The sequence below is a fragment of the Leptodactylus fuscus genome, chromosome 1, assembly GCF_031893055.1.
Source record: "Leptodactylus fuscus isolate aLepFus1 chromosome 1, aLepFus1.hap2, whole genome shotgun sequence".
NCBI lineage: Eukaryota > Metazoa > Chordata > Amphibia > Anura > Leptodactylidae > Leptodactylus > Leptodactylus fuscus.
Window position 1 is genome coordinate 148,930,483 of NC_134265.1, and position 25,654 is coordinate 148,956,136.

The 25,654-nt window shown below is 41.9% G+C and overlaps 1 protein-coding gene across 2 annotated transcripts in view; it reads left to right on the top strand.

The window, feature by feature from the left end:
- PRUNE2 (prune homolog 2 with BCH domain) overlaps positions 1-25,654 on the top strand; it is a 275,764-nt gene that overhangs the window by 220,969 nt on the left and 29,141 nt on the right. For both annotated transcript variants that reach the window (XM_075278140.1, XM_075278147.1), the window contains 3 exons: positions 1,429-1,605; positions 11,397-11,499; positions 20,448-20,579. In XM_075278140.1, coding sequence (XP_075134241.1) covers positions 1,429-1,605; positions 11,397-11,499; positions 20,448-20,579 — 412 coding nt within the window. The remainder of the gene's footprint in view (positions 1-1,428; positions 1,606-11,396; positions 11,500-20,447; positions 20,580-25,654) is intronic.

Consider the following 25,654-nt stretch of genomic DNA (forward strand, 5'->3'; position numbering starts at 1 on the left):
TCACATGAGCATAGAGGGGGCGGATTATGGCGGTAATCCACGTCATAATCCGCCCCCTCACAATGGGGGCCGCTCACGGAAAAAAGGAGCGGGCTGCCCTTTCTTCAGGCATCCACCTCACGGCAGCAACCTCCGGAGTCTGCCCATTCATTTGAGCCGTGACTGTTGGAAGCCAAGTCAGTCATGGCAGGTGGATTTTGACCCGAGAGTGACGCGGCTCCCTGCGTCACTCTCTGTGCCAAAATCCGCTTTACTGCCCTTTTTACCCTTAGACCCCTGGTTGTGGAAAAGCTGCTTTTTTGAGCCAAACAAAGGAGTAGCTACAAAAGGAATAGGAAATATCAAAGAAGCTCTTAGAATTTTCTATTCTGCCTAATCAACTTCTGACTTTGGCTCAAAAACCCCCGCAAAAACCCCCGCTACAGAAAAGGTAGCTTTTCCTCAATGGGGGGGGGGGGGGCCTTAGTCTTAGGGAGCTTTCACACGCACGTATCGCATTGAAAGCAATAGTTAAAAAAGCCTCCCATTGATATCAATTGGTAGCGAGCGTATGCCGGCACCCATTCAAGTCAATGGGATCTGTTTTTTACGCCGCTCACTCTGAACGAGTTTTACGTTCAGAATGAGCGAACATAAACTCCGTGTGAAGGCTCCCTTACATTACACTGGTGGAAATTTACCTGCAAAATATGACTCCATTTTAGAAACTACACCCCTCAAGGGATATTATCATTTAGAATCCAAGAATTCTTCCCAAAAATTAATGTCCAACGTGTAACTGTAATTGTCATTTCAGTGCCCACTTTGTGCCAACAGAGACACACACTCCTCCATAACTTCTAAGTGGGTTATATCGGGTGCAAAAAAGTTGTATTTGTGGGTATAAACTGCTGTTAGGGCACACAGATGGGCACAGAAGGGAAGGAGCGCTATATGTTTTTTGGAGCAAAGTTTGATTTTTTGAACATCATGTCACTTTTGCAGAGCCCCTGAATTGCCAGTAAAGTGGAATCGACAGGTATGTAACCCCATTTTGGAAATGATATCCCTCAAGTGAGTTATCAAGCAGAGTAGGAGGCATTTTTAACCCTTGAGTGTGTTGCATTATTTAGTTTCCAACAATGAATGTACAGCTCATTGTGAAAATTGCAGTTTTTCCAGAGATACGTCATTTCAGTGACGGATATGTATATATATATATATATATATATATATATATATATATATATAGTATATATATATATATATATATTAAGAGCAGTATCTCTAGTATACTGTATCTCTTTATATCAATTATACAAATATTGTAATGATAAAGGTTTGATGGTGATATTGTTTGATAAAAAGTAGTTGACATGAATGGCCAAATGTATATTATAAATCTTATTGATTGGTTATATAACTATTATATAACTACATGTATTGTAGATGATCGTCCTGCACTCGGCCACTCACTGCAAGGAGATTTTGAATCCATCCAAGAATATACAGCAGAAGAAGAGCGGGCTGATAATAAGCTATGGAGGACTGTCATCATTGGTGATCAAGAACAACGAATTGACATGAAAGTTATTGAACCGTATAAGAAAGTGATATCACATGGAGGTATGGATACATGCTAAATGCAGATACCTACATTCTTGTTTAACTTTATGGCCTGATTCACGTGTGCACTGACCATAAATAGTATATTTAAGTGCAAATAAATTGTTTGAAACACTTTTTATGACAATTTGAGGGATTCAGGACCTCCTTTCAATTGATGTAACAAAAATAAAGCCCTAATAATGTCAATGTGATAACAACAGATATGGTTAACTGCTGGTTTAAAAACACAGCACTGAAAAAAAAAATTATATATTTTTTTAAATGTCACTTTTTTATGTTTGGCAAGGTAGAAAATAGAGGCAGTGTATATGTCATTGAATTTGGTATGAAGCAAGACAAAAAAAAGCCAAAATATGCCAGAAAGGTATGACTAAATAGTCTACTCTTGGTCTTGGACACAGACAAATTGAGTCTAAATGAATGCAGCGGTTCAGCACCGTAACTCTAACATATCACTTGACGGATACACACAGTGAGACAATGCGACAGACAGAGTGACTCTTATTTCTCTCTGTCAACTAAATCAAAGTCTTCTCCTCCAATATTAACAGTATACTTCCCCAGAATCCCCACTATGTTTTTCCTGTGTGTTATTGATATCTATCCGCTGGACAGTCTGAGACACTATCTCTAATATCTCCCCACAAAATTGACACAATCACTTTCTGCCTGTCTACAGTTCTTCATGATCCCCTCTCCCACATCTCTGCTTCTCCTTTTGTGCCCCTCGGTTTTTCTACCCACACCCAGTGCTACTGCCTAGTACTTAAGCACCTTTTTTCCTAATTCATTGGCTAATCCCACTTTGCTCTCTACTTTTAAATAGTTTGAAGAGTATTATCACTATTATTCACAAATATGGCCATCTACCTAGTATGGTGTTTATCTCCACGGTGCCATTTCTCTGTACAGTTCCTCTCCTTCCTCTCCAAACTATGCTGTATTCACGTATATCTAAAAAAACAAAAACTGCCATTTGTACATGATGTGTGTTCTCAATAGAAAAGTGAAAAAGAGCCACACCTAGCATTTAGAGTCATTATACACCAGAAATATATTTAGAAATTAAATAGGAAAATAAATACTTGCACTACAATGACTACACTAAGACTTGGATGACATTTGTGTCCCTATTGAGAGACCACACAAGAATGACGAAGCAGACATTCATTCCATAGGTGTTTGTACTACATTTTGACCATCACTTACGTAATTGTTACTGATGTGTTCTCCCAGCTTTTGGAAGATGAATAAAATACAGAAACAACTTGGAGCACTTGTTACAAACTATTACAATTTTGCTTAAGCCAGTTGAGCCACTTTCTATCACTGACCCATATCCTTACATATAATAGCTTGGGAAAAAAATCCAAATATATTTTCAAGATTTGCTGTCTTGGTAATGGGCAAGGGAACTTTATGGCCTTAAATGTATATGTCTGTGAAGCTTGATTGCAGTATTTCAATTCCATTGTTAGGTCAAAGTCATGAGTGGATACAAAATACCTGTATCCCCTGGATGCCATGATCGCTATTGATAAGAATAGTCCCACCATGGGGACATTCAGTGTGTTACAACAGCATAGATAATACAATACATAAATACAAAAATTCCAAAGTAGAAAAACCAGCAAAAAAACACCTGAAATTGAGAGGTTTTTGCTGCAGCATATCTGCCGGAATGGTTGTAGATCTTTGGTAGCTTTCAGCCTTTGCATTACAACGATTGAAAACCATGGGTGGGATCTACTGGTAGAATTGACATGTTACCACAAAGTATAATGACCCCCTTATGCCTCTATATATTATAAAACCCCCGTATACCCCTACAGTATAATGTGCCCATACAGTACAGAAAAATGCCCCTTAATTATTTCCCCTTTGTGCCCCATACAGCAGATTAGCCCACTTACACCTCCATATAACAGCCCTCTATGCCCCCATATAATGGCCACTTATATTCCCATACAGTATAGTGCCCTCATATAATGGTCCTGTATGCCCCTTATAGAATGCTCCTATATGCTTCCACAGGCCCCTATACAATACAATGACCTGTTATTCCTGCCCCCACCCCCTGCATTACAGGGAGCGAACAGTAACTGACCACATTTGTTCTTAGAAGAAGGTGCTAGGGCAGTCTTAGTATGAAGATCCAGCCATTTTATGAATGAAGTGAGAGATAATGGAGTGGTAACTGTACTGTTACTGCTTACTTAATGCTCTTAGCTTCTTGGACTTTGGCACCACCACACTTAACCCTCTCAGCGTCGGAGCAGGAAAGCCAGTGGTAACAGTGGAAAGAGCACTTCCATCTGTACTGAAACCGAGTAAGCTCTCTCACTTGTCCATATGAGCCCTGGTTGCTATCTAGAGAGGAAAGCCTTCACCTGTCTAAAGCTAAGTTCCACATAACAGCATATCATTTTGCATAGGATCGGCTTCTTTTCGAAGCTTCTTTTTGTTGTATTTGAGCGTCATGACATTTTTTTTTTCATTTCTCGGAACAAGCTTTTTGTTCTCACCTTGCAGTTTTACCACCCCCTCACATTGTGCTGCATAGTCCAATAATGTGTAGCTCTTTTTCTAAGAAGGAATGCATCATTTAGAAACACACCCAGAATTTAGTTTGCCTTTCACTAGAAAAGAATATAGAATTCTAAAAGGAAATAGAAAATATTTGTGACAACTACAGTGAGACAAGAATGACATCTGTGTATTTAGTAAGAGACCAAAAATTACAAAGCAGGTTTTCGTTTCACAGGTGTTTCTACTATATTTTGACTAGTACCGGTGTAATGGCCGCCCATGGAACTATTGTGCCTATGGTTAAAATCTGCAAACTTGAAACATTCGTGTGGGCAGTGCGCGGCAAGCACATGGACCCCATTATAGTCTATGGGGTCCAAGTGCTTTTACAGCAAAGCGCTTAAAATTGCGGTTGTATTCCGTGCAAGGGGACTCCATGAGGACCCTAACCAGACGGAATACATAATCTAGTGTGAACCAGGGGTAAGGGACCTATTTAAACGCTTAGGAAGCCTTTGCAGCTGTTGTTGGGTTAATTATTCTAATTTTCTGAAATAATGACTTTTGGGTTTTCCTTGGCTCTGTAATGACTCAATATAATATATGTGTTATGAATTACTAAAAAAATTACTTTTTGATGATATTCTAATTGATTGAGATGCACTTGTATTACATATAACTATATGACAACTGCCTACCTTTTCATTGAATGAAATATTTTAGTTATATACCTTTTTTCTGTAAACAAATTCTTTCAACATTTTATAGCAATTCACAATTTGTAACATGCTATTATTACCTCTATATTTCAGAGTGGGGCAGATTTATTAAGACTGGTGTTTTGTACGCCGATTTTAATAAAGGCCCTTACACGCATAGGGCAAAAGTGATTTCCGTTATAACTCCTAGCAGAAAAATAATGTGAGTTATTTTTTGGTGCAAAGATTGTCCTTGCACCAAATAAAAGGCACTATATCTTTTTACAGCAGTTCTTAGGCACAGTGGGGCAGATAAATTATCTCATATTTACTTTTGCTACAACAAAAATTGATTTTTTTTTCTACAACTTGTGGTCACAGCCTAAATTACAGTTCACAAAATAGGTCATTTAAATTCCTCTTATGGTCAGGGTCCCATGTGGCGTAAAGCAGTGTGGCAAGAACCGTGGCGTTTTACAGTCCCTGCAAAGTGGACGGGATTCTAGTCTATAACTTACATTAACTATTCAACCATAATTAAAGAGTTTATTTTTCTAAATGTATTTTCTTCCATTATAATAAGCTATAGATTATTTTTAAAGAATGCTTTGTACAAGAAGATGTTAGAACTTGTCTGTCTTAATGCTATTCAAATGCTTTTATTCATAGAAGCAGAAGACATTCTGAAAAATCTGGTGAACATTTTTGTCTGACCATTAGGTTTTTCTAATAATGTATCTTGTTGCACTGCTGGTTCTCTGGGGGGAAAAAACAGCTTTGTACTCATTGAGCTGTTTTAATGCAGAGAATTGCCAACCTTATTAGACGATATGCTACAATGGTTTGCCAAAAACATTTACCATTTTTTTGTATTTTGAAATGTTCTATGCATCTATGAATAAACAGATATGTATATTGAATATTGAATATATTGAATATTGAATATATTGTATATGAGCATGCAATCTATTTAGCTACTTGACCTGGATTGGCTGCTTAGCCTACCCTTGTATCCCCTATACTATGTGCCATGATTTCTTTACTGCATGAGGAAAGATTTGAGAAAGATTCCATGTGTCATATTGCACCCCTTCAGGCGCTGCATCAGGTACAACACAGTAAACTGACATTGCTTGCAGTGTTCCTTTAAAGTAGCCCTATCATTAGGTAGACTATGGTTATTTAAAGGCATCCTATTTGCTACCCACAAGATGCCCTTTTTGCGGGAAGCAACCACCTGTGAGAAGAAAATACAGACTTTATTGTATCTCATAAATGCGGTCATTTATTCTTGCGTTTCATGTCCATTTTCAAGAGTGGTAAATGTAAGGCTGGCATACCCGATTATGGCTGTGGCTACAAGTCTACAAATTATATTCAATTTACTGAATTTGTAGCTGAAGTTTTCCGGATGTATCAAAGGCGACTTTTTAAAATAGTTGCAAAAATTGTCACAATCTAACTCCAGTAAGGAGGTGACATAGAAAGTGGAGTAATATCACCATGTTCGCCTAGATTCACCGTGAAACTCAGTGTGTGTACGTACCAGATTTACCGGCCCGAACATCATGCTGTCCCAAAGCAATTATAGTACAGGACATTATGACAGTGGGAGGCAGGGACTCTATCAGCATACCTAACTATATTGCTAGAAGTCTTTCTCCCGGCATGATGTCTGGGCTGATAAAACCAGCGAACACACAGACCGATTTTGCTCAATTTTTTAACAGTTTTAGCTCCCTTTGGCCACAATGTGACTCCAGTCACTAAATTGAGTGTAGGAGTCACAGGATGACGCAGCAGTCGAAGCCAAAGTTGGCGTGTAGTCCTAATTTAGACAGAAGCTGTAGATAATAATAAATTTTATTTATATAGCGCCAACACATTCCGCAGTGCTGTACAAATTGTAGGGTTCAAATACAGACAGAAAGATACATTACAAAGAAAGTCATTTCACACAATGGGACTGAGGGCCCTGCTCGCCAGAGCTTACAATCTATGAGGTCGAGGGGTTGACACAAGAGGTAGCAGGGGCGGCATTGCTTATGCAGAGGTCAGACACTTTTGTAATAGAGGTTACTGTAATCATGCCATGTATAAGTGCACTTTGGTTAATCTGCACTTCGGTTAAGATGCAATTTGGTTGAGGGTTGGTTCACACTAGCACTTGTATTCCGTCCGCAAGGAATCTGCATGGAGACCCCCCCCCCCCCCCCCCGGACGGAATGCAATCGCAATTGCAAGCGATGTGCTTGTAAAGCACATGGAGCCCATAGACTATAATGGGCTCCGTGTGCTTGCCGTGCACTGCCCATACAAATGAATTGTGCGCGGCAAGCACTCAGAGCCCATTATAGTCTATGGGCTCCGTGTGCTTAACTGCACAGCGCTTACATTAGCGTTGGTATTCCGTTTGGGGGGGGGTCTTCATGTGGACTCCTTGTGGACGGGGGACGAACTCTAATGTGAACCGGGCATAAGATGCATGGTGCAAATGAAATGCCTCCTGCATTTGAAAAATCAAAAAAGTCACTTAGCAGTGTTACAAGAAGTAGTAGTGTAGCCTTGGCCTTATGAAGGGCTTGTTATGTTGCTTTTTTGTTGGGGAAAAAGGACATGGTTTATCTGTAACAACATTTTATGATTTATGACATGGGCCCTTTAAAAAAAAAAAAAAAAGTGCGAAATAAGGGCAACTGCACTACAGTACAAGGGCAGCATAAAAAACCCCACAATTCTGATAGCAGTGGAATCCCGATTTCCTTAAGGTGAATGTGTGCAAGATTTATTAGTACTGTTTAGTAAATTAGGTGCATGGAAATACTTCTCATGTGAAAGGTGTACACAGCTAAAATGGGGCAAAAAAGATGTAAATGATAAACTTCCTATATGATAAATCCTCAGGTGTTTCATAGTCTCATACTAGAGAATAGCAAACACATATGCTGTACGATACCTGTGATATTATTGAGACTGGGTTTACATGCTGCTTTTTTGTTGAAGAGCTGTATGCGGTTTTTAATTGCAGTTATGCATGGCACATGTCACTATGTAGATCACTGGTATATTGACAGCCATGCAGGAAAGCCACTATTTAGATCCTTTTTTCTTACATCTGTTTAATGGAAATATCTGTTTACATAGACATGGGTGGTAAAAAAAAAAAAAAAAAAGGTTGTTGCCGTCCGTTTTTTTGGGATGGACACGAACGGATGGTATACTACATTTTTATGTCCTTAAAAAAATGGACTTAAACTTTTTTTTTTTTTTTTAATATTGATGTTTATGTAAACAGGTGATCTGTGTCATCTTTTTGCAGCTGGTTTTAACTGGATGTGCTATACAGGGATGTAAGAAAAACCTGATCTGAATGGAGCGTGAGATGTATAGTAACACGTGCTGCATGCAGTTCTTCAGCAAGAATGCACAGTGTAAACCCAGCCTCAGCGGGTAAAACTTTAATTGTTCTCCACAATTGAGAAAACACTGACACATATGATGGGATAACCCCACATGTAAAGCCACTGAGGATCCCTGACTATATGATTATAGTGAGCTACTCACGCAGGTATTTTAGTTTACCTTTAGGCTATGCTCATTCATTGGAAGGTTTGTGGCTGTAACACAAGTTACAAATGCTTAAATGCCGGCGGGTACATGGCATACCAGTTGGCAGCGTTACACAGAGAACTTGTTTGTTCAGATACACACTATAAATCATTTTACATTTTTTCTAATGTTTACTTTGCAATACAATATTAGTTGGATTTTTTTTTTATTTCACTGAAGTCCCTGCTTCCAAAGATTTTAGGTTTTTTAGTTATTAAAGGAGTTTTACTAGATTAGAAATTAGGGTTTTTTTTTTTGTTTTTTTTTAAGTTACTCATAATTGAAGGACTTAATCTTTCCTGCATTTTCATATTATTTCCTGGACGATCTATATAAGAGTAAGGCTGCATTCACACTGAGTAACGCTGGCGTTTTTTGTGCTTATTTTTGCACATAGCGCCGCGTTAACGCCGCATATATGCCGCGTTAACACCGGTCAACGCCACCGCAAAATAGCGCGGCGTTAACGCGGCGTTAACGTGGCGCTACGCGGCATTAACGCGGCGCTATGTGCAAAAATAAGCACAAAAAACGCCAGCATTACTCAGTGTGAATGCAGCCTAAGAGGGTTTTTTTCTACGACTTTCTGCTTCCATTATACCTATAGGGAAACCACCAGGTATGACAGTTTTGGAAATTGCAGCATTGCCACTTCACATATTTTTCTGCAATGTGTGGATGGGATTTGCATTGAGTGTAAAACACTGCGGTTTTTGCCCCGGTCTTAGACTAATGATCCCACATAGTGAACTGCAGCCAAAAACCTGCATTGCGATAAAAACCATGGTAGAAACGCATTGCGGTTTTTCCCACAAAATGAAGGCTGGGGCCCACGTAGTATTTCCATAGCGTACCGTAGCGGTTCCACTTCTATTTACCTATCTGTGAAAAGTGCGATTTTTCCTGCAACGCTTTTTGGCTGCGGGCAGCTACATGGGGCTTTGGCTTAATTTTAGACAATGTAGGACTTTATTCTGTAAGTGGGTAAGGGTTACAGGTATATTGAATCTCACCTACTATGCTGCAATGTAAATCACTGTGTGTTTGAGGCTGGAGCACCATATACATAGCATAAACCGCGGCATTTTACAGTAACTGCAAATTGGATGGGAATCTGGCTAATCCCATCCACACATTGCAGAAAAAGATACACAGTGGACATGCTGAAAAGAACAGAAGTGGAAATGCTGCAATTTCAAAAACCGTTGCGTTTTTGTAAATCATAGCAATTCAATTATACCTACGGAAATGCTGGCATTTTCTATACAGATATAATTGATGCAGAAAGTCCTCAAAGTAAAATGCTGCAGATGGTGCGAAAATTGCTGTTGGAAGAACCACGATGCATTTCTGACGCAATTTTCCCTGCAGTACTCTTTGGAAGCAACCCACAGCCTGGCGCCTTAGCCTAAAGAAATACTTCCAGGATTTCATCCTTTGCGGTATGGTAATATTACCTGAAAGACATCATAATTATAACCTATCCATTTTCTGAACCCAGAGGGTGTCCTCATTCTAACATTCTGTATAGGGTTTCATGTTAGACCTTGTCATTTATTTGACTAATTCAACATAATTTGATCTTTTATGAAATCTAGGTAAGAGCTGGTGTAGATTTCCATTCTAACTCACGCCAGCATTATAATAAATCAGTCAGGGGATTTGCAGATCAGGGCTTGTGGCCCTTGTGCCAAACATGTGCTTCAATATCATTCCTCTATGCCACAAACTGGCATCGAGGAGATAATGAATTTCCCCCTGCATGAAAGGATGCATTGCATTTACATTTCTATTAACAGCTTAAGCTTCTATTAATACAGAAAAAAGGTCTAATGATAGATTTATATATTCAGCTTTATTACATAACAGCAAGTTAAGCTAATTAGACATGCTATAAATTGATTATAAAACTTATTACATTCACAAATGTGGTATAAGAACCTCCTAAGCTGTAGTTCATATGACTCATGATAGGTTTTCACATAACCATTGCTAGGAGGTATGGTCTTACTGCAGAAGGATTCCCAGGTTGTAGCCCCCAAAGCAGTAGTAAATTAGCACTGACAGAGCTGGGGTATGGTCCAAAATTGAGTCAGGGTTTCCCACTACAAAAACTGACAGGACACTACCAGTCAAGGGATGAAACTGGAGTGAGGTCAGAAGTGGAACTCAGGTTAACGCTACAATTATCAGACACAGCAGACAAGTGCTTAGTCAGTAACAAGGCCAAGGTCAAGATCAGTAATGGTGCAACAGGTAAAAGTCATAGCATCCAAAGGACAGGATCTGGGTCAATAGAAATGGCACAGGGACAGGAAAGCATGGCAGGACAGTTTCCCCCTTCAATAGGCATCATTTTTGAGTGAAGATTGTCCTGGAATCCCATCACCGCTAGACCGCCAGAATGGAATGATATAGGGTCTGTAGCACGGATTAGAAGGCATTGCTGGAAAATAAAGTTTGGTTACCTATCAACTGGATGTATCCATTAGGAGGAGCTGTGCCATTCACCAGTGTATAGCAATGGAGCAGGGTCAGTTGAGTAACAAAGTCAACTTCAAATTTTAATTTTATTACAAAAATCTGCTGCAAATATGCAACATAACAAAAATGCTGTGAATTTGAGAATCTGCTGCATGATCTAAAATCAGTGCAGGTATTTTATAGCTACATGTAAATAGGCTTTTGAGAACACTAATATCATCATGCTGTATCCAAGAATCTGCCATGTCTGTATGTGACCTAACAAGGGAATTCTCCATATTATCTGCACTAGGGACATGCATATAGTATTTGCACAAATTCTGAGACAATGTCTTGTCTTCTATGTACAACGTCTTGGAATTTTCTATAGCGTTTACCACTTTAGCAATGTATTATTTCAGTGTTCTGTTCAAACTATGTAGATGATGCTTTACATGATACTTACTATTATTTGTCTTTCCTTGGCAGGTTACTATGGTGAGGGTGTAAATGCCATCATTGTGTTTGCTGCCTGTTTTCTGCCGGACAGCAGCCGAGCTGACTACAATTATGTCATGGAAAATCTTTTCCTGTAAGTACTTCCCATAAACACGGTCACACTCTTTATTGTGACAAGCAGTCTGCAACAATCTGGCACAATCTTTAAGAAAACATGTGGTCTCAGTTTATTTGGACGACGAATACAGTACGTAATTTCTTACTAAAGAGTAAAAGATCAAAATGATAGGTGTGGGTATAGGGAGAATAATAACGTACTGTATATAGTTAATAGTTAGAGATGAGCGAACACTAAAATGTTCGAGGTTCGAAATTCGATTCGAACAGCCGCTCACTGTTCGAGTGTTCGAATGGGTTTCGAACCCCATTATAGTCTATGGGGAACATAAACTCGTTAAGGGGGAAACTCAAATTCGTGTCTGGAGGGTCACCAAGTCCACTATGACACCCCAGGAAATGATACCAACACCCTGGAATGACACTGGGACAGCAGGGGAAGCATGTCTGGGGGCATAAAAGTCACTTTATTTCATGGAAATCCCTGTCAGTTTGCGATTTTCGCAAGCTAACTTTTCCCCATAGAAATGCATTGGCCAGTGCTGATTGGCCAGAGTACGGAGCTCGACCAATCAGCGCTGGCTCTGCTGGAGGAGGCGGAGTCTAAGATCGCTCCACACCAGTCTCCATTCAGGTCCGACCTTAGACTCCGCCTCCTCCAGCAGAGCCAGCGCTGATTGGCCGAAGGCTGGCCAATGCATTCCTAGTCAGTTTTGCTCAACTACACATCTGATGCACACTCGGCACTGCTACATCAGATGTAGCAATCTGATGTAGCAGAGCCGAGGGTGCACTAGAACCCCTGTGCAAACTCAGTTCACGCTAATAGAATGCATTGGCCAGCGCTGATTGGCCAATGCATTCTATTAGCCCGATGAAGTAGAGCTGAATGTGTGCGCTAAGCACACACATTCAGCACTGCTTCATCACGCCAATACAATGCATTAGCCAGTGCTGATTGGCCAGAGTACGGAATTCGGCCAATCAGCGCTGGCTCTGCTGGAGGAGGCGGAGTCTAAGGTCGGACCTGAATGGAGACTGGTGTGGAGCGATCTTAGACTCCGCCTCCTCCAGCAGAGCCAGCGCTGATTGGCCGAATTCCGTACTCTGGCCAATCAGCGCTGGCCAATGCATTCTATTAGCCCGATGAAGTAGAGCTGAATGTGTGTGCTTAGGACACACATTCAGCTCTACTTCATCGGGCTAATAGAATGCATTGGCCAATCAGCGCTGGCCAATGCATTCTATTAGCTTGATGAAGCAGAGTGTGCACAAGGGTTCAAGCGCACCCTCGGCTCTGATGTAGCAGAGCTGAGGATGCACAAGGGTTCAAGTGCACCCTCGGCTCTCCTACATCAGAGCCGAGGGTGCGCTTGAACCCTTGTGCAGCCTCGGCTCTGCTACATCAGAGCCGAGGGTGCGCTTGAACCCTTGTGCACACTCTGCTTCATCAAGCTAATAGAATGCATTGGCCAGCACTGATTGGCCAGAGTACGGAATTCGGCCAATCAGCGCTGGCCAATGCATCCCTATGGGAAAAAGTTTATCTCACAAAAATAAATTACACACCCGATAGAGCCCCAAAAAGTTATTTTTAATAACATTCCCCCCTAAATAAAGGTTATCCCTAGCTATCCCTGCCTGTACAGCTATCCCTGTCTCATAGTCACAAAGTTCACATTCTCATATGACCCGGATTTGAAATCCACTATTCGTCTAAAATGGAGGTCACCTGATTTCGGCAGCCAATGACTTTTTCCAATTTTTTTCAATGCCCCCGGTGTCGTAGTTCCTGTCCCACCTCCCCTGCGCTGTTATTGGTGCAAAAAAGGCGCCAGGGAAGGTGGGAGGGGAATCGAATTTTGGCGCACTTTACCACGCGGTGTTCGATTCGATTCGAACATGGCGAACACCCTGATATCCGATCGAACATGTGTTCGATAGAACACTGTTCGCTCATCTCTATTAATAGTAAGAACATAAAACTTGTATAACTTTATACATGTGATATTTCTTCTACAAACACATACAACAAAATATGTTCTGAACAATATAAACGTTCTAATATCAGTATTATTTAGGGTTAATTTATGTCATGCAAATGATTAGAATATAGCCGTGCCAGTGCTGGAATCTGGAAATGATCCAGAAAACATGGCGTGTGAGTAAGCTACAAATTCTAGCGATTTGCTTTCTGAAATGAAAATGTATCGCATGGTAACCTAATGCCACACTTGGTCTTACCCTTTGTTTAAAACAAATACACATGGGTTGAGGAAATGGGGTAGATGCTGGCAAAATGGACAGGTAAGAGAAAAAGAATGTAAAGTCCATCTAGCTTGTCCTTACATATTATTCATTTTTACTTAAACTTTTAAAGGTGAACAGTTTTCCCACCTCCATCTTCCAAAATCCAATGTTTAAATTTTTTTCTGTTTGACATATCAGGGCTTATTCAGTGCATGACAAGTTGTACTTTTATTTGGCACCATTTTGTGCTACGTACAGATGTAGCAGAGTTGGCCCGAACTTTTGCAATTGTCTAAATAATGAAACGTCATTGTAAAACTTCTTTCCACTGACTTTTCATTGGTATTGTGTTCTATGATAAAATATCTCGCTGCAGCAGTTTAACAAATTCCAAAACTTTGGGTTAACTCATCTGTATAATGTTTGGTTTGGGATTCTGTGAGGCTGTGGCACAAATGGGGAAATTATTACTATGTGGGGGACATTTACAGGGGAAGGGGAATGATAGGAAGCTTGTGTTCACAGATATTTTGTGTACTAGTCTTCATATACCCGAAGAGAAAAGGAAATAGAAATGTAAATTCTGCTAAAATGTATGAGTAGTAGAGATGAGCGAACAGTGTTCTATCGAACACATGTTCGATCGGATATCAGGCTGTTCGATGTGTTCGATTCGAATCGAACATCACGTGGCAAACTCCAAAAAAATTCGATTCCCCTCCCGCCTTCCCTGGCGCTTTTTTGCACCAATAACAGCGCAGGGGAGGTGGGACAGGAACTACGACACCGGAGGCATCGAAAAAATCGGAAAACGTCATTGGCTGCCGAAATCAGGTGACCTCCTTTTTAGACGAATAGTGGATTTCAAATCCGGGTCATATGAGAATGTGAACTTTGTGACTAAGAGACAGGGATAGCTGTACAGGCAGGGATAGCTAGGGATAACCTTTATTTAGGTAGGAATGTTATTAAAAATAACTTTTTGGGGCTCTATCGGGTGTGTAATTGTGATTTTTGTGACATAAACTTTTTCCAATAGGAATGCATTGGACAGCGCTGATTGGCCAGAGTACGGAACTCGACTAATCAGCGCTGGCTCTGCTGGAGAAGGCGGAGTCTAAGATTGCTCCACACCAGTCTCCATTCAGGTCCGACCTTAGACTCCGCCTCCTCCGGCAGAGCCAGCGCTGATTGGCCGAAGGCTGGCCAATGCATTCCTATTGGTAGCAGTGCTGAGCCAGTTCTGCTCAACTACACCGTGTGCCGGTCAGCCCATCTGATATAGCAGAGCCGAGTGTGTGATGTAGCAGAGCCGAGTGTGTGATATAGCAGAGCCGAGTGTGAATATAGGAATCCATAGGAATGCATTGGCCAGCGCTGATTGGCCAGAGTACGGAATTCGACCAATCAGCGCTGGCTCTGCCGGAGGAGGCGGAGTCTAAGGTCGGACCTGAATGGAGACTGGTGTGGAGCGATCTTAGACTCCGCCTCCTCCAGCAGAGCCAGCGCTGATTGGTCGAATTCCGTACTCTTGCCAATCAGCGCTGGCCAATGCAATGACAGGGATGACAGGGATTTCCATGCAATCAGCCCATCTGATATAGCAGAGCCGAGTGTGTGATGTAGCAGAGCCGAGTGTGTGATGTAGCAGAGTCGAGTGTGCACACTCGGCTCTGCTACATCTGATGTGTCGGTCAGCCCATCTGATATAGCAGAGCCGAGTGTGTGATGTAGCAGAGCCGAGTGTGCACACTCGGCTCTGCTACATCTGATGTGCCGGTCAGCCCATCTGATATAGCAGAGCCGAGTGTGTGATGTAGCAGAGCCGAGTGTGAATATAGGAATCCATAGGAATGCATTGGCCAGCGCTGATTGGCCAGAGTACGGAATTCGACCAATCAGCGCTGGCTCTGCCGGAGGAGGCGGAGTCTAAGGTTGGACCTGAATGGAGACTGGTGTGGAGCGATCTTAGACTCCGCCTCCTCCAGCAGAGCCAGCGCTGATTGGTCGAATTCCGTATTCTGGCCAATCAGCGCTGGCCAATGCATTTCTATGGGGAAAAGTTAGCTTGCGAAAATCGCAAGCTGACAGGGATTTCCATGAAATAAAGTGACTTTTATGCCCCCAGACATGCTTACCCTGCTGTCCCAGTGTCATTCCAGGGTGTTGGTATCATTTCCTGGGGTGTCATAGTGGACTTGGTGACCCTCCAGACACGGATTTGGGTTTCCCCCTTAACGGATGTACGGAGTACGGAATTCGACCAATCAGCGCTGGCTCTGCCGGAGGAGGCGGAGTCTAAGGTCGGACCTGAATGGAGACTGGTGTGGAGCGATCTTAGACTCCGCCTCCTCCAGCAGAGCCAGCGCTGATTGGTCGAATTCCGTATTCTGGCCAATCAGCGCTGGCCAATGCATTTCTATGGGGAAAAGTTAGCTTGCGAAAATCGCAAGCTGACAGGGATTTCCATTAAATAAAGTGACTTTTATGCCCCCAGACATGCTTCCCCTGCTGTCCCAGTGTCATTCCAGGGTGTTGGTATCATTTCCTGGGGTGTCATAGTGGACTTGGTGACCCTCCAGACACGAATTTGAGTTTCCCCCTTAACGAGTATATGTTCCCCATAGACTATAATGGGGTTCGAAACACGTTCGAACACACGAACAGTGAGCGGCTGTTCGAATCGAATTTCGAACCTCGAACATTTTAGTGTTCGCTCATCTCTAATGAGTAGGATACAAGAAGAAGTTGCGTAGGGGCACCTAGTAGAGCTTTTGCTGCAGAGAGGCACAGGAAATTATGTTGAGGAAAATTTCATCTTACGGAGAAGCTCTGAAGTTCCAGCCTGAGCTGCAGATAAACCCGCTTGTCAATATTGCATCTGCTGCAGCAAAGAACACCTTGGAAAAAACTGCATCACCAATTTTTGTTATAGTGCTTCCTATCTTATCACTAATGTTAGGTTCACACTAGCAGTCGCATTACTGTTCTTCAGGTCTGCTTAGGGACCCGAAAAACTTTTACCCTTAGTAGTCTGGGTGAGATGTACACCCCCTCCATTACCTGACCAGTCATCGGCTTACATATCACCCCTCTTCTCCAGACCAGAGGGCTGGGCATTTGTGGCCATCATACAATGGAACCGTGACAGGGCATCAGCATTTCCCAATAATTTCCCAGGTTTATGCTCCACACTGAAAGAAAAATTTTGCAAGGATAGGAACCATCTGGTAACCCTGGCATTTCTGTCCTTATTCATTTTCATCCATGTAAGGGGAGCATGGTCAGTTATTAATTGAAACTTTCTCCCCAGGAGGTAATACCTCAGAGCATCCAGCGCCCACTTAATGGCCAAACATTCCCTCTCTACAATGGCGTAGTTTTTCTCTGCAGGAGACAGCTTCCTGCTCAGGTACATTACTGGATGCTCCTCACCATTTACAACCTGGGACAGCACTGCTCCTAGACCTGCATTTGAGGCATCTGTCTGCACCAAGAACTCTTTTTTTAAAGTCAGGGGCTATCAGCACTGGCTGCTGGCAAAGAGCTAACTTTAGCTTCTGGAATGCCTCCTCTGCCTCTGGTGTCCAGTGGATCATCACTGACTTCCCAGGTTTCGTCAGGTCAGTGAGAGGAGCTGCAATAGAGGCAAAGTTTGGCACAAACCTCCGATAGTAGCCAGCAATGCCAAGAAATGCCCTGACTTGCTTCTTGGTCAGTGGTCTTGTCCAGTTTTGTATTGCCTCCACCTTATTGATTTGGGGCTTTATTACCCCTTTGCCAATGACATAGCCTAGGTACTTGGCCTCCTCCAGCCCTAAAGCACATTTCTCAGGGTTGATAGTAAGGCCTGCCTCACTTATGGAGTCCAGTACTGCCTGCACCTTACAGAGATGACTTCCCTAGTCTGGGCTATGAATGACCACATCGTCCAGGTAAGCCGCTGCGTAGTCACGATGTGGCTGCAAGATCTGGTCCATCAACCTCTGAAAGGTACCAGGAGCTCCATGCAGTCCAAATGGCATAACCCTGTATTAGAACAGTCCTTCTGGAACAACAAAGGCAGTTTTCTCCTTGGCTTTCTTAGACAAAGGTATTTGCAAGTAACCTTTTGTAAGGTCCAGTGTAGTTATGTACCTGGAATTACCCAACTTCTCAATGAGCTCATCAACCCTGAGCATGGGATAAGCGTCAAACTTTGAAATCTCATTCAATTTTCTAAACTCATTGCAAAACCTCCAAGTACCATTGGGCTTTGGTATCAATACAATTGGGTTAGACCACTCACTTTTGGACTCCTCAATCGCTCCTAACACCAGCATGTGCTTAACCTCAGCTGACACTACCTCCCTACGTCCCTTCCAGGTTCTGTCTCTACATGGTGCTCTATCAGATGTGTACGCCCTGGTAGATCAGAGAACTTGCGTCTATTTTTCTGTAGGAACTCTCTTGCCTCCTGTTGCTGGGGCACTGAGAGGGTCTCATTCACACGGACTGGAGGGATTGGTGGCAAAGAATCACCCACCTCTGTATTTGAGGCCACCAAGGATTCCCTCTGGTTCCAGGGCTTAATCAAATTCACATGGTAGATTTGAAAAGGCTTCCTTTTCCCTGGTTGGTGAACCTTATAGTTGACTGGCCCTACTTTTTCCACAATTTCATATGGGTCTTGCCATTGCGCTAAGAACATGCTCTCCACAGTAGGCACCAAAATAAGGACTCTGTCCCCTGGGTTAAACTCTTGGACTCTGGCAGAATGATTGTAAATTCTTCATTGGGCCTCTTGTGCTCTTTGCAGATGTTCTTTTTCAATTGGCATGACTGTTGAAATGCGATCCTGCATTTGAGCTACATGCTCTATGACACTACAGTATGGGGAAGCCTCTGTTTCCCAGGTTTCTTTGGCTATATCTAGTATGCCCCTGGGGTGTCTACCATAGACTAATTCAAAAGGGGAAAACCCTGTAGTTGCTTGTGGAATCTCTCTAATAGAGAACATCAGGTATGGCAACAGGCAATCCCAGTCACGACCATCTTTTTCTACCAACTTTTTAAACATATGCTTGAGAGTCTTATTAAAGCGCTCCACTAACCCATCTGTCTGGGGGTGATACACAGAGGTCCGTATGTGGGTAATTTTAAACAGCTTGCATAGCTCTTTCATAACCTTTGACATGAACGGTGTGCCTTGGTCGGTCAGTATCTCTTTAGGTATGCCTGTCTTTGAAAACATATAGAATAACTCACGGGCAATACTTTTTGATATTTGATACTTTTTTTTCGTATTACGCAAGGGATAGCGAGTAGTGTAATCAGGATAGCGAGTAGTGTAATCTAAGACAACCAGAATATATTGGTGACCTCTAGCTGACTTGACTATTGGACCGACATGTCCATACCAATCCTTTCAAAAGGCACTTCAATGATGGGCAGGGGGACCAAGGCACTACAGAAATGTGGGGCTGGGGCATGTACCTGACATAAAGGACAGGACACACAGTAGTCTTTCACTTCCTTGTACATGTCTGGTCAATAAAATCTTTGGAGAATCCTCTCCTGTGTTTTCTCTACCCCTAGGTGTCCCCCAAGCACATGATTATGGGCCATATCAAGTACCATACGGTGGTATGGCTTTGGTACAAGAAGCTGCTCCACAATTTCCCCATTACTTTTTGCAACCCAATACAAGAGGTCATTATTCATAGCAAAATGTGGGAATTGGTGGTCAGCATCAGGTTCCTGAGGCACATTGTTAACAACTGTCACATTATCACAAGCATTAGCAAGAGTGGGATTTCTCAATTGTGCAGTACCAAAATTATCCCATGAGACTTCTAATTCAGGTATTAGGCTCAGGAGCTGGTGAAGAGGCATCATCTTCCTCTCCAGCTAGGATCTATAATGGAAAGGTGTTGCTCTCCTCATGCACTTTAGGTGTAGGCGGGGCTTCCACCTTTGGCTGTGTGATTGCACCTTTTCCCCACAAATCCCAGAACAAAGGGAAATCACGTCCCAAAATCACATTATGCATAAGGTTTTTTACAACACGCACTTCATAATAAACAGATCCTACTATAGTCTCTATTGTGACTTTGGACATGGGGTAGTCTTTGACATGGATGCAACAAAAACTCATACGTTTGTCCGGGATAAAGTCCCCTGCTATCAAGCTGGCATGCACCAGAGTGACCAGGCTACCAGAGTCTAACAACGCCTGGACAGAATGGCCATTCACCACAACTTGGCAGACCTGAGGCCCAGTCTCTAATCCTGGTGCACAGACAGGTCTGGCAAATAATGATCGACGCCCACCAGCGTCACAGTCCATTGGCTCAGAGGTGAATGGGCACTTGGCAGCAATAAGTCCCCGCTCATGGCATCTCCAACACAGTACCAGGCCTGGTTTCTCCAGCAGAAAGTCCCTTCGTGGGCTGGTGGACTGCCTAGAAAACACATCTCAAGCTCTTTTCCCTCCGCCCTCAAATAACGGAACATGGGTTCTGTTGGGTTTCCATCATGGTGCCATCATTTTACCATATAAAACAGAGCAGTATGCTGTTGTATTTTGCTGAATATTTTGATGGAAATTGCAATGTAGGCTCATAATAACTTCCAGTGCAGATCTAAATACCGCTCAGGAGATATATGCCAGCTCTGTGATATCTATCTATGCTCATATATAGTGTTTTGGTGTGTTTTACCCTTTTATTCTAGATATGTTATAAGTACATTGGAACTCATGGTAGCAGAGGACTATATGATTGTTTACTTAAATGGAGCTACACCCAGAAGGAAGATGCCAGGACTCGGATGGATGAAGAAATGTTATCAAATGATAGATAGACGGTGAGTAACAATGGAGAGTTTTTTAAACATTTAGTCTGGTTATTGATATATGATGTATGATATATTGATGATAGTTAGAGATGAGCGAACAGTGTTCTATCGAACTCATGTTCGATCGGATATTAGGCTGTTCGGCATGTTCGAATCGAATCGAACACCGCGTGGTAAAGTGCGCCATTACTCGATTCCCCTCCCACCTTCCCTGGCGCCTTTTTTGCTCCAATAACAGCGCTGGGTAGGTGGGACAGGAACTACGACACCGGTGACGTTGAAAAAAGTAGGCAAAACCCATTGGCTGCCGAAAACATGTGACCTCTAATTTAAAAGAACAGCGACGCCCAGCTTCGCGTCATTCTGAGCTTGCAATTCACCGAGGACGGAGGTTTCCGTCCAGCTAGCTAGGGCTTAGATTCTGGGTAGGCAGGGACAGGCTAGGATAGGAAGGAGAAGACAACCAACAGCTCTTGTAAGAGCTAAATTCCAGGGAGAAGCTTGTCAGTGTAACGTGGCACTGACGGGCTCAATCGCCGCAACCCAGCTTTCCCAGGATCCTGAATGGAATACACTGTCAGTGTATTCCCGTATACCCGATATATACCCCGATACCCGTTCCAACGGTGTGCCCCCCCACCTTCACCCCAGAAATACCCTGCAAGTCCCCTAGCAATAGAATTGGGGCTATATACACCCACAATTTTTACTACTGGTATACAGTGCCATTGTCTGACTGGGAATTCAAAGAATATATTGGGAATACAAATACCCTCATTTCTTGCTACTGCCATATAGTGCCAGTTTCTGACTGGTAATTCAAAGAATATATTGGGGTTACGTGCACCCACAATTTTTACTACTGGTATACAGTGCCATTGTCTGACTGGGAATTCAAAGAATATATTGGGAATACAAATACCCTCATTTCTTGCTACTGCCATATAGTGCCAGTGTCTGACTGGGAATTCAAAGAATATATTGGGGTTACGTGCACCCACAATTTTTACTACTGGTATACAGTGCCATTGTCTGACTGGGAATTCAAAGAGTATATTGGGAATACAAATACCCTCATTTCTTGCTACTGCCATATAGTGCCAGTTTCTGACTGGGAATTCAAAGAATATATTGGGGTTACGTGCACCCACAATTTTTACTACTGGTATACAGTGCCATTGTCTGACTGGGAATTCAAAGAGTATATTGGGAATACAAATACCCTCATTTCTTGCTACTGCCATATAGTGCCAGTGTCTGACTGGGAATTCAAAGAATATATTGGGGTTACGTGCACCCACAATTTTTACTACTGGTATACAGTGCCATTGTCTGACTGGGAATTCAAAGAGTATATTGGGAATACAAATACCCTCATTTCTTGCTACTGCCATATAGTGCCAGTTTCTGACTGGGAATTCAAAGAATATATTGGGGTTACGTGCACCCACAATTTTTACTACTGGTATACAGTGCCATTGTCTGACTGGGAATTCAAAGAATATATTGGGGTTATAAATACCCTCATTTCTTGCTACTGCCATATAGTGCCAGTTTCTGACTGGGAATTCAAAGAATATATTGGGGTTACGTGCACCCACAATTTTTACTACTGGTATACAGTGCCATTGTCTGACTGGGAATTCAAAGAATATATTGGGGTTATAAATACCCTCATTTCTTGCTACTGCCATATAGTGCCAGTTTCTGACTGGTAATTCAAAGAATATATTGGGGTTACGTGCACCCACAATTTTTACTACTGGTATACAGTGCCATTGTCTGACTGGGAATTCAAAGAGTATATTGGGAATACAAATACCCTCATTTCTTGCTACTGCCATATAGTGCCAGTGTCTGACTGGGAATTCAAAGAATATATTGGGGTTACGTGCACCCACAATTTTTACTACTGGTATACAGTGCCATTGTCTGACTGGGAATTCAAAGAGTATATTGGGAATACAAATACCCTCATTTCTTGCTACTGCCATATAGTGCCAGTTTCTGACTGGGAATTCAAAGAATATATTGGGGTTACGTGCACCCACAATTTTTACTACTGGTATACAGTGCCATTGTCTGACTGGGAATTCAAAGAGTATATTGGGAATACAAATACCCTCATTTCTTGCTACTGCCATATAGTGCCAGTGTCTGACTGGGAATTCAAAGAATATATTGGGGTTACGTGCACCCACAATTTTTACTACTGGTATACAGTGCCATTGTCTGACTGGGAATTCAAAGAGTATATTGGGAATACAAATACCCTCATTTCTTGCTACTGCCATATAGTGCCAGTTTCTGACTGGGAATTCAAAGAATATATTGGGGTTACGTGCACCCACAATTTTTACTACTGGTATACAGTGCCATTGTCTGACTGGGAATTCAAAGAATATATTGGGGTTATAAATACCCTCATTTCTTGCTACTGCCATATAGTGCCAGTTTCTGACTGGGAATTCAAAGAATATATTGGGGTTACGTGCACCCACAATTTTTACTACTGGTATACAGTGCCATTGTCTGACTGGGAATTCAAAGAATATATTGGGGTTATAAATACCCTCATTTCTTGCTACTGCCATATAGTGCCAGTTTCTGACTGGTAATTCAAAGAATATATTGGGGTTACGTGCACCCACAATTTTTACTACTGGTATACAGTGCCATTGTCTGACTGGGAATTCAAAGAATATATTGGGGTTATAAATACCCTCATTTCTTGCTACTGCCATATAGTGCCAGTTTCTGACTGGTAATTCAAAGAATATATTGGGGTTACGTGCACCCACAATTTTTACTACTGGTATACAGTGCCATTGTCTGACTGGGAATTCAAAGAGTATATTGGGAATACAAATACCCTCATTTCTTGCTACTGCCATATAGTGCCAGTGTCTGACTGGGAATTCAAAGAATATATTGGGGTTACGTGCACCCACAATTTTTACTACTGGTATACAGTGCCATTGTCTGACTGGGAATTCAAAGAGTATATTGGGAATACAAATACCCTCATTTCTTGCTACTGCCATATAGTGCCAGTTTCTGACTGGGAATTCAAAGAATATATTGGGGTTACGTGCACCCACAATTTTTACTACTGGTATACAGTGCCATTGTCTGACTGGGAATTCAAAGAGTATATTGGGAATACAAATACCCTCATTTCTTGCTACTGCCATATAGTGCCAGTGTCTGACTGGGAATTCAAAGAATATATTGGGGTTACGTGCACCCACAATTTTTACTACTGGTATACAGTGCCATTGTCTGACTGGGAATTCAAAGAGTATATTGGGAATACAAATACCCTCATTTCTTGCTACTGCCATATAGTGCCAGTTTCTGACTGGGAATTCAAAGAATATATTGGGGTTACGTGCACCCACAATTTTTACTACTGGTATACAGTGCCATTGTCTGACTGGGAATTCAAAGAGTATATTGGGAATACAAATACCCTCATTTCTTGCTACTGCCATATAGTGCCAGTGTCTGACTGGGAATTCAAAGAATATATTGGGGTTACGTGCACCCACAATTTTTACTACTGGTATACAGTGCCATTGTCTGACTGGGAATTCAAAGAGTATATTGGGAATACAAATACCCTCATTTCTTGCTACTGCCATATAGTGCCAGTTTCTGACTGGGAATTCAAAGAATATATTGGGGTTACGTGCACCCACAATTTTTACTACTGGTATACAGTGCCATTGTCTGACTGGGAATTCAAAGAGTATATTGGGAATACAAATACCCTCATTTCTTGCTACTGCCATATAGTGCCAGTGTCTGACTGGGAATTCAAAGAATATATTGGGGTTACGTGCACCCACAATTTTTACTACTGGTATACAGTGCCATTGTCTGACTGGGAATTCAAAGAGTATATTGGGAATACAAATACCCTCATTTCTTGCTACTGCCATATAGTGCCAGTTTCTGACTGGGAATTCAAAGAATATATTGGGGTTACGTGCACCCACAATTTTTACTACTGGTATACAGTGCCATTGTCTGACTGGGAATTCAAAGAGTATATTGGGAATACAAATACCCTCATTTCTTGCTACTGCCATATAGTGCCAGTTTCTGACTGGGAATTCAAAGAATATATTGGGGTTACGTGCACCCACAATTTTTACTACTGGTATACAGTGCCATTGTCTGACTGGGAATTCAAAGAATATATTGGGGTTATAAATACCCTCATTTCTTGCTACTGCCATATAGTGCCAGTTTCTGACTGGGAATTCAAAGAATATATTGGGGTTACGTGCACCCACAATTTTTACTACTGGTATACAGTGCCATTGTCTGACTGGGAATTCAAAGAATATATTGGGGTTATAAATACCCTCATTTCTTGCTACTGCCATATAGTGCCAGTTTCTGACTGGTAATTCAAAGAATATATTGGGGTTACGTGCACCCACAATTTTTACTACTGGTATACAGTGCCATTGTCTGACTGGGAATTCAAAGAATATATTGGGGTTATAAATACCCTCATTTCTTGCTACTGCCATATAGTGCCAGTTTCTGACTGGTAATTCAAAGAATATATTGGGGTTACGTGCACCCACAATTTTTACTACTGGTATACAGTGCCATTGTCTGACTGGGAATTCAAAGAGTATATTGGGAATACAAATACCCTCATTTCTTGCTACTGCCATATAGTGCCAGTGTCTGACTGGGAATTCAAAGAATATATTGGGGTTACGTGCACCCACAATTTTTACTACTGGTATACAGTGCCATTGTCTGACTGGGAATTCAAAGAGTATATTGGGAATACAAATACCCTCATTTCTTGCTACTGCCATATAGTGCCAGTTTCTGACTGGGAATTCAAAGAATATATTGGGGTTACGTGCACCCACAATTTTTACTACTGGTATACAGTGCCATTGTCTGACTGGGAATTCAAAGAGTATATTGGGAATACAAATACCCTCATTTCTTGCTACTGCCATATAGTGCCAGTGTCTGACTGGGAATTCAAAGAATATATTGGGGTTACGTGCACCCACAATTTTTACTACTGGTATACAGTGCCATTGTCT